Source organism: Arachis hypogaea, chromosome 18, assembly GCF_003086295.3.
Source record: "Arachis hypogaea cultivar Tifrunner chromosome 18, arahy.Tifrunner.gnm2.J5K5, whole genome shotgun sequence".
In the NCBI taxonomy this organism is placed as follows: domain Eukaryota; kingdom Viridiplantae; phylum Streptophyta; class Magnoliopsida; order Fabales; family Fabaceae; genus Arachis; species Arachis hypogaea.
This window is the reverse complement of record NC_092053.1, coordinates 74,641,544-74,652,829: the sequence shown is the minus strand read 5'-3', so window position 1 is coordinate 74,652,829 and position 11,286 is coordinate 74,641,544. Positions and strand designations below refer to the sequence as shown.

Below are 11,286 nucleotides of genomic sequence, written 5' to 3'. Positions count from 1 at the left end.
GAGTTGTGTAGTCAACTTTAAAAAAGTGTATATTTCAAAAAAAAAAAAGAATATCTAATCCTAAGATTTATTTTTCACTCTATCTCTCCAAAGAATTCATCCATGTATGCAGCGATGTCTGGTGGCAGCTTTCTACCTTATCTTTGAATTAAACAACTCAGAGCACTCTCTATTGCCTACATCTTTATCTTCTCGACTACTACCTCATCCTCCACTGTCTTTCTCTTTATTTCTTGGCCGCCGGCTCTGCTTGTAGTTCAAGCAGCACCCTTTGGGTCTTCTCTCTTTGAGCTCCATCGCTCGGTTAATGAGAAGCAGTAACGAAGAGTTGACTAGAAGTCGGTTCGAAACCCACGCCAAGGACTTTACCTGGGTGCTCTTTTTCAAGAGCTTGAGTAAGCGAATAATTCTAAGACAACAGTCTAGAGGATTCATCATGTTTCTCAATCTCCACAATTCTTTCATACACACAAAGATAAGCAAAAATAAGCATTTACGAGCTAGAGCACAACTACATAGACTTTCACCACAATTTTACAAATAAAACCTAAGGGAAACAACTTAACAATTCTCAATGTATTACTTACACCAATGGTCCGAGCTTCTTCATGGATATAGGAGCTATCACGTTGTTTGTGCACTAAGGTCGATAACTCTCTTCTACCAACTTTTCTCCCTTGTAGTTCCGATTATAACAATATAGCTTAAAAAATGAATATGTAGATGAAGAGATGGTTCAAAAAGTGATATCAAATGTAATAACCTCTTCTTCTCCAAGCCTTGCCAAGCTTTTTGAATTGCTAGTATGAGTGTATAGTTGCTTCGGTTGACTCACAACATTTTACCTACACTTCTCCTATCATGCCATCAAAAGTAAGAGTTACTAGAAACTATTTTTGACCAACTCAATACAACATACATAGACTTATTCTATTACGAATTAAAAATATATTACCTTTGTGTGTTCACTTTTGTGATAATCAAGGAACCATCCCCAATTATCTGCACTAATATTTTGTTCAATCACCTTTTCAGAGTCGTAATAGTCATGGTACAATCTGCACCTCGTTTTCTTCCAAGACCTCCCCATACTTTTTATAATTGTACGCTTGATAATTTCTCTACTATCTTTATCAAAATGGAACATTTTTTGCAACGGTAAATTTAAATTGTTAGTAATTATCAAATTAATTTTCTTTAATTCAATAACACTGTAAGTTTTTACCTTTACACATTCGTTATAGATCTTGTCCATGGAGTTAATCTTTCTCTAGTCTTTCTTGCAGACTGGAAATTTATTGTAGTCAGCACCTAGCAATCCAAGAACGCCACTCAAGATACCAGTTTCATCTCCAGTTGGTTGCAGTTTTTCGTTGAATTTGAGTACGGTCTTTCTACCGTTATGTGGATTCAAAGCTTCCTTTACCCTTAAACAAGTTTACTTGATTGTGTCATCGTATTCTGTAAAAAATAGTAACTCTGTGTGAGTAACCATTGTGGCTAAGATGAGATGAAATTATAGAAAAAATAGAGCATACATCATTTTGACTATAAAAGATTCAAGATTTGAATACCAATTATTTTAATGTCTCAAAATTCAGTGGTCTTACGTCCCTTGCACTTCTGAGCCTTGGATTCAGCAAATAGGTTGTCAACGTGTTGCTCAAAGGAATCTACCTCATTTACCTCAAGGTCTATGTTTTCGTTGCCTAGCTCCCAGTTTTTATCACCATTTGTGCAGGTCTGTGGAGCAGGCTGTGGTTCATTGCGCGGTAGACAAAATGGGCGTAAAGATGTACCTGCGGATGCAACACCATCACTGGATGGGGGAATTGGATAGTCCACTTGATGGGAGGACGAAGCTGCAGTAGCTCCTACTTGAGGTTGTTGACATGTTGTGTCTAACTTTGATGTCTTTGTGTAACGACCTATACTGGGCATCTTAATATACTAGGTACCACCAAGGTTAATACTTATACTATTATCAAATTAAAAAAATGCAACAGGAAAATTACAGCATTCAATATCAGCACAACAGTAAATCAAAACCAAAAAATAAAATAAGAATAAATCATTGAATCAAGCACATGTTAAAAGAAAAAAATAGCAGCAGCCTTCAAGATAATAATGCAAGCAGACTTGTTCAGCGTATCCTTTGCACTATATTCGAAGGTTTCAAAAACCATGAAAAGATTTATTCCACCCGTGAAAGTTGCCACAAAAACAGCAGCTATTTATTATGAAGCCCATCACATCATCAAGAATAACAATTAACAGTGGCAGCAACAAGGACAATTAAGAGGCAACAAACTCAAATTTAAAGCAACAATTAACAATTAGATTGGCTTTACATAGTTCTTAATTTTTGAATATTTATATATGAAAATATATTTTTGTTTTGATTACATAAACATTTTAATTTAAGCAGAATTAAAAAAAATAGATCATAGTAGCAGTAGCCAGCAAACATTAGAAGAAAAAAGACCAGTAATAGTAAGAAGTGAAGACTCAAGAGACGAACACCACAAAACACCACCAAGAATAACAATTAACAATAGGAACAACAATAACAATTAACAGTTAACAACTTCAGATGAACAACAATTTCCAGCAGCAATAATAAGAATATACAATTAACATTAACAATGAAGGGTAACAGCAGCAACAACAATTAAAGGAATAATAAATTATGGGAGGGAAACAATAGAGTATTGAAGCTAGATTAACAGTCTTGCTGAGTATAACTTTTTCACTAAATCAATTAATCAGGAACCATAATCATCACATCAGCAACAAAATTCTAGGATAAGCATTTTTTCCATAATCATCAACAAAATTAACGCACTTAACAAATCCTTGTTCAGAATACAAAATTAATGCACTTAAAAACAACATATAAAAAAAATCATAAACCCCCAACTCAAAACTCCATCAACAAATTAACTCAACAAAAATTAGCAACCACACAAATTGAACCAGAAGTGCTTATCGATAGCAAGCGAGGACAGGAAGTGACAAGAAGAGAGGAAGGGCGGGACCTTGGACAGAAAGTGAAGGGGCGCAAAGACAGAGGCTTGACGCGAAGACAGAGACATCAATTTCAGGGCCAATGATGATGAGGGCTGAGACTGGCTTGAGGACAATGACAGAGACTGCGATGCAACCGCTCCGAGCACGACGTTTAGCAACATCAAGGTGAAGACGAGGGCCGACAGCAACCGTTGGTGAGGCTGAGTGTCAAATGGGGTGAACAGTGATAAAAAAAGGATTAGGGAAGTGGCGGTGGTTTTGCGTTTTGAAAAATAACAAATTATAATCACCGATCTTCACTAGATAGTAGTGTTAGCCTCCAAAAATTTAAATAATAATAACAATAATAATAACAATAACAATAAATCAAACCAACAGAATATATAATAGAATACAAATAATAATAATAAGAATCACCAGAACAAACTGATAATAATAATAATAATATTGATAATAATAGTTATAATATTTATAATAACAAATCAACGGAACAAAATTAAATATATAATATTAAATAGTCTTTAAATTAATAACATTAGAGTGCAATTATATAGATAAAGATCATAATTACAAGATATATATTTATTTCCTTTGTTGATATATTTATGGAATATATTTGACTGCTGAGGTTATCCTAAAAAAATTAGGATAATAGTGATTTAAAAAAAGACCAGCACATTTATATATATTTTAAAACGTTAAAATAATAAGAATGATTTTATTCATAATTATTTCATTTTAAAATAATACTAATACATTGATTTTTTTTGTTTAAAATTACCAATTTTAAACAATTAATTTTTTTAAGCCGAATAAACATAATTACTGGTAATTGATTAATAATTGTATACGTAAGTTAATTTAAATTACTCTAATTTTAATTTTTAAGTTAAAGGTTGTATACGTAATGATAAATCCGTACTTTATACCGTACCCAAATTTTATCCGTGTGTTTTAATTAATCAATGTTATCTCAAAGATATTGAAGTCATAATAGATGACAATAATTCTTTAAGTAGTTTCACTAAGTGGAAGATATATATTTATATTCTTTATAGCATAAATACATAAGAAAAAAATTAAAATAGAAAAACATTGGACGCAAGAGAATATTGTCTCCTGTAAATTTTAAGTAATTAGTAAATAACTAACCAAAAATTAATTATTATTAAAAGAAATTAAGAAATTAAATTTTACAGTTTAACGAAGTAAAAATAATTAAAATATAGATTTTAATATTAATTTTAAATTTTTTTGCCCAAAAATGGTCTAATGGGCCGAACCAGTTGGATCAGGCCCACATTAGATCCAAAGCTTATCATGTATATAGTCAACTCGGCCTTCTTTCCTTCCTTGTTTCTCCATTCACGCTAATTGAAGAGATGCAGAGCTCATAGAACCCTAACCCTTACCTCCAACATTCAATCGCCTATAACTTTTAATCTGGAGCTCAGATTGACGAGCTGTCAGTGGTTATGCGTTTGTCTCGGAATTTTCTACAAAACCTACTAAACAATTTTGGTAAGAAATTTGAGATTTTGTACCCAGTTCTTCCTCTTTCAGTTTCATGATTTTGGGTATATATGTTGAGGAAATTTGTGTTTTTGATAATGTTAGGTGTGAATTAACTTTGGAAAATCATTGGACTTTGCCCCAATCATTTGTGGGTAAGGTGATGAATGGGTTTTTGATGGTATAGAATTTCACAAATGAAATCTCGTTGCAAGTATAGTTTCTAAACCAACAATAATCCTTTCATACAAAAATTTGGTTGTCACAAGTAACAAACTCCTAAAAATAATAACCAAAGTATTCAAACCTCGGGTCGTTCTCCCTAGGAATTGCAATAAAGTCTTCTTGTTATTGGCTATGAAGTATGTTTTGGGGTTTTTGAATTAGAGACAAGAAATGCAAATGGCAAAGGAAATAAACTAATACTAACAAAGCTCTTGGCAAGATATGAGAACTAGAAGTCCAATCCTAGTTATCCTTATCAATTGTGACAACAATTGTCCCTTTCTCCCACTTAGTTAACCTCTAACTATGAAGGAAAGTCAAGTGAAAAAATTAACTTGATTCCACAAGTCCTAGCCGAATCATGATGAAAGATTAGCTTTAGTGGCATTCAAGTTAATTAGCAACTTCTAATTATCAATCAACAAAGGATTTGATAACTCAAGAGTCACCAATTACTCTACCTAGGCCAAGAGGAACAAAATCTAACTCTATAATCCAACCAAGCATTTTGTCAAACACTTGGGATGCATAAAAGGAAAGTAAAATCAAATTGCAAGAATTATAAACCTACAACTACTAATTGCAAGGAATTAAACAACAAGAAAGCTATTCAATAATAAAGGAACATGAATCATAAATTGTATTAAAAGAGAAATAAGAGAATCAAGAGTACATCAACATAAAAGTATAGAACTACAAGAATTAAATGCTAAACTAAAGAAAGGGGATATAGAAGAACAAGAATTACAAAAAAAAAAGTAAATCAAAGCATGAAATTAACCTAGATCTAAGAAATCCTAATCTACCTCTAACCTAATCCTAACACTACAAAAAATTCTGGTAAAAAGGGCAATTTTTTTGGTATTTACGGCGGTTTAAACCACCATTATTACCAATAATGGCGGTTTCGTAAAGCGACGTAATTCTGGGTGCCATTCTGGTTATTACGGCAGTTTTTTGAAAACCGCCACAATTTCCTGGGTTAAAATGGTGGTTTTTGAATAGGTTAAAACGGCAGTTCAAACCGCTGTTATTTCTAGAGTTAAAATGGCAGTTTTTGGATAGGTTAAAACGGCAGTTTGAACTGCCATTATTACCCTGACAGAGTGGCGTTTTGGTTGGTTAAAACGGCGGTTCAAATCGCCGTTATTTTCAGGGTTAAAATGGCAGTTTTTGGATAGGTTAAAACGGCGGTTTGAACCGCCATTATTACCTTGACAGAGTGACATTTTGGTTGGTTAAAATGGCATTTTTGAACCACAATTTTTACCCTGACGGTAGCATTTTGGTTAGTTAAAATGACATTTTCGAACCGCCGTTTTACCCTGACAGTGACTTTTTTATCGTTTAAAAAAATAATTTTTACCGTCATTTTTATCGCGTTAAATAAATAATTTTGTGATTAAAATTTTACAATAGCAAAAAATCATAATCCATAAATGAAATATTATATAACTCATAAACAAAATATTAATACAATATATAATTTTTTATTATTGAAAATCAAAAGTAATAACTCCTATACAAAACCTTTTCTTACTAAACTTACCAAAATACAAGCATTGCAATAAACACTAATCAGTCAAATCTACCATACAGTTCCCTAAACTATGTTAATATCTAATAATGTATTTAAACCATGAAATAAGTGTTGTTTTACTACTTAGAATATGAATATACAAGACAAGTAGCTTAACTAAGTGATCATGAATAAGATTTGGAAGCCAAAAGGTTTCTCCTTTTGTAATTAACTTTAAAACAAGCCTGCATTAGTTTCTTGGTCTCTTGTGTGAGTTTCATCCCGAGAACTTGCTCCAACATCTTTGTTTCTTGCTCCAACACTCCAACTTCATTATCCAAACTCATCTTTTATAAAGATTTGTAGGAACCTCTCCTATCAAGGAATTTCTATCAAGCCTTCTATTATAAATTGAAATTATAACAATGAAAAGATGTCATTAGAAACAATATATAACTAGTCAAATAAAAGATAAAAGATAAAAGCTAGATTACAAATGCAATTCAAAGCCAGGTTGCCCCCAATCCTGTATAAAAGATAAAAGCTAAATCAGCAGGATTTTAATTAAGATATAAATTATGGAGAAGTATAATGCACTATTTGGGGGAACTTTAAGGAAAACAAACTTAAGCAGAAAAACAAATTAGCAGCAAAGATCTATATACAACTTAGAAAACTGCTTAGATTTATGTTTTATCCTGAATTTTATATTATTATAGAAAAACCGAGAAAAATCTCTAACCAAGTGAACTATTATTACCATAAAGAAAAATTCATAAAACAAGAAGTTGTGATATCTATTTCCTTCAAGTGTAATAATAGACCCTAGGTTGGTGTTGTCATATACCAATGTGCAAAGTGGAAGTAGCAATAAATAATAAATAACAATGTGAGAATCGGCAAGGCAGTACCTATTTTGTTTTGTTTGCTTAAAGAAGAGGCAAGGCAAAAAATTTAATTACCTTCTCCAAAAGATAAGCTATCCTGTTGCTGTAAAAATTCATAATATTCTGCTCAGGCCTTTAGATTCTCCGGATAGATTCAAAAAAGCCAAAAAAGAAACTACAAAAAAAAGCAAAAAAAGAAACTACAAATTACAGTTCATATATAGCATCGAAAATGAGATAAATAAACATGGTTTTAAGATTTTCTAATTCTGTGCAATGATTCTACATAGGATGACCAAGGAAGAGGAACCTGTGATTAGCTAAGTTTCCTCCAACCAATTTCAGGGCCGCAATAAGTCCGGCGAGGACCACCGATGCTGTTCCCTGCAACAAACCAGAGGGAATTAAATTCAAATGTGCTTACTCCTCCAACTCTTGCATAGTATGCATTGTTGAAGCATCTCCAGAAACAGCAGAGAGCTTAATTAAAACTCTGTTGCAGAGAGCTTACTTGGCTCAGCTGAATTTAATCAGGCACCAGACGTTGACTCTGTTGGATGAGCTTCAAAATAACAACAATCCTGCTAGATCAGCATTAGCAACCCAAGTTAGTTTTATTTCATTTCTACAATTTGGGCTTATTTTACTTCCACCTACTTTGCAATTTGGGTTCCAATTTTAATAAAACTGGCCCAAAATCATAAGGGTATTAAATTTTCGAGTCATGCAAAAGTAGGGTTTTTTTAACCCCAAAAAAATACAAAAGTAAGTTTTTGTTTATTTTATTTTTATATAAAATCTACCTCTATTATATATATAAATAAAAATTGAGAGAAATCTGATACACAATTTTTTTTCAAACATAGCCTTCATTATATATATACACTCTTTGTAATAATAATAATGGTGTGCCTTGCTCTGCTTGTAAATTATGTATGTTTATTTCCATTTATAATAAATTATGAATGCTTGTTTTTATACTGTACAATCCTATTGGAATTTGTAAACAAGAGGATTGAATTTGATTGCATTAATTTAATGAAATGAAATGAAATGAATTGAATCCTATTGGTCACTGTGTTGTTTCAACAAAGAACTGAAATGTGGGGAGGAAAATTGTCTTGAAACAATGTGATTGAATTGGTCTCAATACAGTGTTCCACTACATGTTCATGCATGCCGAAAATTCAATTATGAGAAACAAGTAGCATTTAATTCTATGCGATGTCAATATAAAACTCGTTTGCACCATTAAATTAGGAACTGCCATGTAGATAAAAGTGACTCTTAATTGGATGTTAGTATAAAACTCTTTTACATTAATTAATTGTGCAAAACAACTGTGTTAACATCTTTTAGAGATTGTTCAATCAACAAAGTACTTGTTTTAAAATGCAATTGATAGCTAAAACAAGAAAAAGATCATTACTTCATTTCAAAGAGTAAAAAAGATGATGCATATCAGAATTTAGATTCTAACTAGTCATCAAATTTTAATCAAGAACAAAGAAAATGGTAAATTTAAGGTGAAGTGCTTCCAAAATTAGCATCTATATGTACCAAAATCTAATTACTGCTCCAAAAGAAAGGTGTACCTCTGAAATTGCATGCTTGATTTTTTCTTGGCCTGCAATGCTTCAGCAAGCTCAATCTCCAAAGCAAGAACCCTTTCTAATGCATTGCCAATGACAGATATTTCCTTGAACACAGGGAATATATTTTCCCATTCTTGATTAGCCTGAGCAAAGGATAAAATTCATAAGAATCTAAACAAAGAAAAAGACATATTTTACGACAATCAATGCAAATGAGTTATTTACTTCATGTAGCTGTACCAATTCTCTTTGCAGATTGGGAAAAGTAAGTTCAATGCTATAACCATCTTCTGAAGGAGTTGAATTCTCTTTTTTCATCTTTTCCAACTGCAATAAGACACAATTTAGATCACATTTACACCAGACACAACAATAAAAGTCATAACTCGAATATAAGAAAAATGCAAATACTATCCATGTTACTTTTTGCATGATACTAGAAAATAAATTTACTATATTTAGAAGTATAGATGAATGAAAAAATAGTAGTTACAAATAATAGTGCCTAAAATGTTACCTCCTTATTCAAGTTGTCCATGCTAGATTTCAAACTTTTAATTAAATCCGCGTGCTTTTCTTCTTTTTGATGTGAGTAGTCTTCACTTCCAAGAGTTTTCGCATCCATTTGCAAGAGGATCTTATCAAATGATAATGCAAAGAAATTGTTGAGGCTCACTACCATATCAAAGATAGATGAAGGAAGCAATACATTGCAAAAATAAAAGAAAAAACGTACAAGCCTTTTACTACAGCCATTAAAGATCCCTAACAGGGAAATTTCTTATCTATTTTATTATATATTACCAATACAAAATAGCATTCTCAATTTATGATAACAAGGTTTTGGTTTTGAAGCACAAAATTCCCATGCATTGGTATTTATTTGGTATATATAATTTTTATAATAGTTATAATCTTATTTGTTGATGCTTATGTGATAAAACTATTCCATACTTTTGATTATTAATAACTGGTAAAGGGTAATATCTCCAAATGTATTTGTCAAGTTGTTTAGAATTTTGACTTACATTGACAATGGCAAACCAGCAGCAGCTAGATTAGCATCAACCTTTATGCAATTAGCACTAGATGCAACAGCCACCTTAATGCCTTTGCTTTTACACTATTATATGTCAGTGTATCCTTTCTTAGTTGATTGAAGACTCAGCAATGCAATCAAAACATGGTAATTCCCGTGGAGACAAAGAATATGCATTAAATTAGCTAGTCAACATCCATGCTTAGCTAATCACTACTGAGTCCCATATTCTAATCGTTAAGCACGTTTATATGATACAAATTGACTGTCCTATCAAATTAAACACAAAGTATCTCGGAATGAAGTCACCAAATGATCTATCTCAATGCAGCCAGAAACTGAATCACATACTCTTATGTAATAAGTTTCAAAAAAAAAAAAAAATCATCAAGGAGAGATTAAACCACCAATTTAGAAGCACACTAGAAGCTGATATACAAAAGTACCAATTTAGATACATTAACCATCACACACACATAAAAACAAACACATGGTGCTCAAAACACAATAAGCTACAATTTCTGTCTCTCAAAACCCTAACATTCATACAACTAAGATGTCATGCCTAAACCTTAATTATTAATCAAATTGAACTAGCAACACAAGACAAATAGTAATTAATTATATTGTTATACCGCAAAAATAAAATAAAAAATTAAAGAAGGGACAAGAAAAAGGATGAGAGAGATCTATAGTACTTACAGAAGAACAGAGGAAGTAGGGGAGAGTTGTGCTTGTTCTGTTTGTGATGGCTTGGATTTAGAAATCTTCAATAGAGAGATGTCATCGGAGAAGACGCTGAGGATTTTGGCAGAGAAGGTGCAGAGCTAGGAAGGAAAGGAGAGGAAGCTGGAGGTGACAACACCGGAGAAGATTACCATGAGAAGAGATGTCGCCGAAGGAGATGTCACCGGAGAAGATCTGAGATCTGAAAGAAAATTCGCAATCGTCGCACAATGGGAAAACAAGGTGTGTGTGGCTTGGAATCTTCGATTCTGTTGAAGAAGAAGTAATGGTGGAGGGTGAAAGTGGCGATACCGATGGATTGAGCAGGAGGACGAGGGAGAGATAGAAGGGAGATTGAGCGAGCCATCGTGTGTATATGCACAGTGTTTCAGTTAGGGATTGCATTTTTTCGTTTTATATATGTGTGATAACGGCTGTTCAAAACTGCCATAATCACTAGAACCGCCATCAACTACACAATTAATTAAGGCAACAACCAAAAATGCCATAATGTCTGGATATTACGGCGGTTCTTTAAAACTGCTGTAATATAAATGCCATTTTAAACTCTTTTTTTTGTAGTGTAATTCTTGAGAGAAGAGAGAGCTTCTCTCCCTAGAAACTAACTTTCCCTCCCAAACTAAACTAAACTAAAGCTATGACTAGATTGGTCATTAGATTGTTGATCCCTCTTCATTCCTTGGGTTAAATAGCATCAGAAATGAGTTGGATCTAGGCCTGGGAAGCCCAAAA

The 11,286-nt window shown here is 32.6% G+C and overlaps 1 protein-coding gene and 1 long non-coding RNA gene across 25 annotated transcripts; both read right to left on the bottom strand.

The window, feature by feature from the left end:
• Positions 1-407: 407 nt before the first annotated feature.
• On the bottom strand, positions 408-3,024 carry LOC112772690 (uncharacterized). Of its 2 annotated transcripts, none has more exons than XR_011876527.1 (4): positions 1,611-3,024; positions 1,226-1,461; positions 956-1,128; positions 408-856 (listed from the first exon to the last, which is right to left on the bottom strand). It is a non-coding gene; the product is annotated as an uncharacterized lncRNA (long non-coding RNA). The 2 variants fall into 2 exon arrangements; XR_003187599.3 differs by having other exon boundaries at positions 1,575-1,716.
• A 3,213-nt stretch (positions 3,025-6,237) lies between these two features.
• On the bottom strand, positions 6,238-11,058 carry LOC112772033 (uncharacterized). Of its 23 annotated transcripts, none has more exons than XM_072224699.1 (9): positions 10,510-11,058; positions 9,286-9,405; positions 9,009-9,095; positions 8,769-8,911; positions 7,685-7,757; positions 7,484-7,557; positions 7,249-7,348; positions 6,781-6,812; positions 6,238-6,687 (listed from the first exon to the last, which is right to left on the bottom strand). In XM_072224699.1, the coding sequence occupies exons 2-5, from the start codon at positions 9,391-9,393 to the stop codon at positions 7,700-7,702; spliced, it is 396 nt and encodes a 131-aa protein (XP_072080800.1). In that variant the 5' UTR covers positions 9,394-9,405; positions 10,510-11,058; the 3' UTR covers positions 6,238-6,687; positions 6,781-6,812; positions 7,249-7,348; positions 7,484-7,557; positions 7,685-7,699. The 23 variants fall into 23 exon arrangements, with proteins under 23 accessions (XP_072080800.1, XP_072080809.1, XP_072080814.1 ...); XM_072224708.1 differs by having other exon boundaries at positions 6,238-6,661; XM_072224713.1 differs by having other exon boundaries at positions 7,685-7,754.
• Positions 11,059-11,286: the final 228 nt, after the last annotated feature.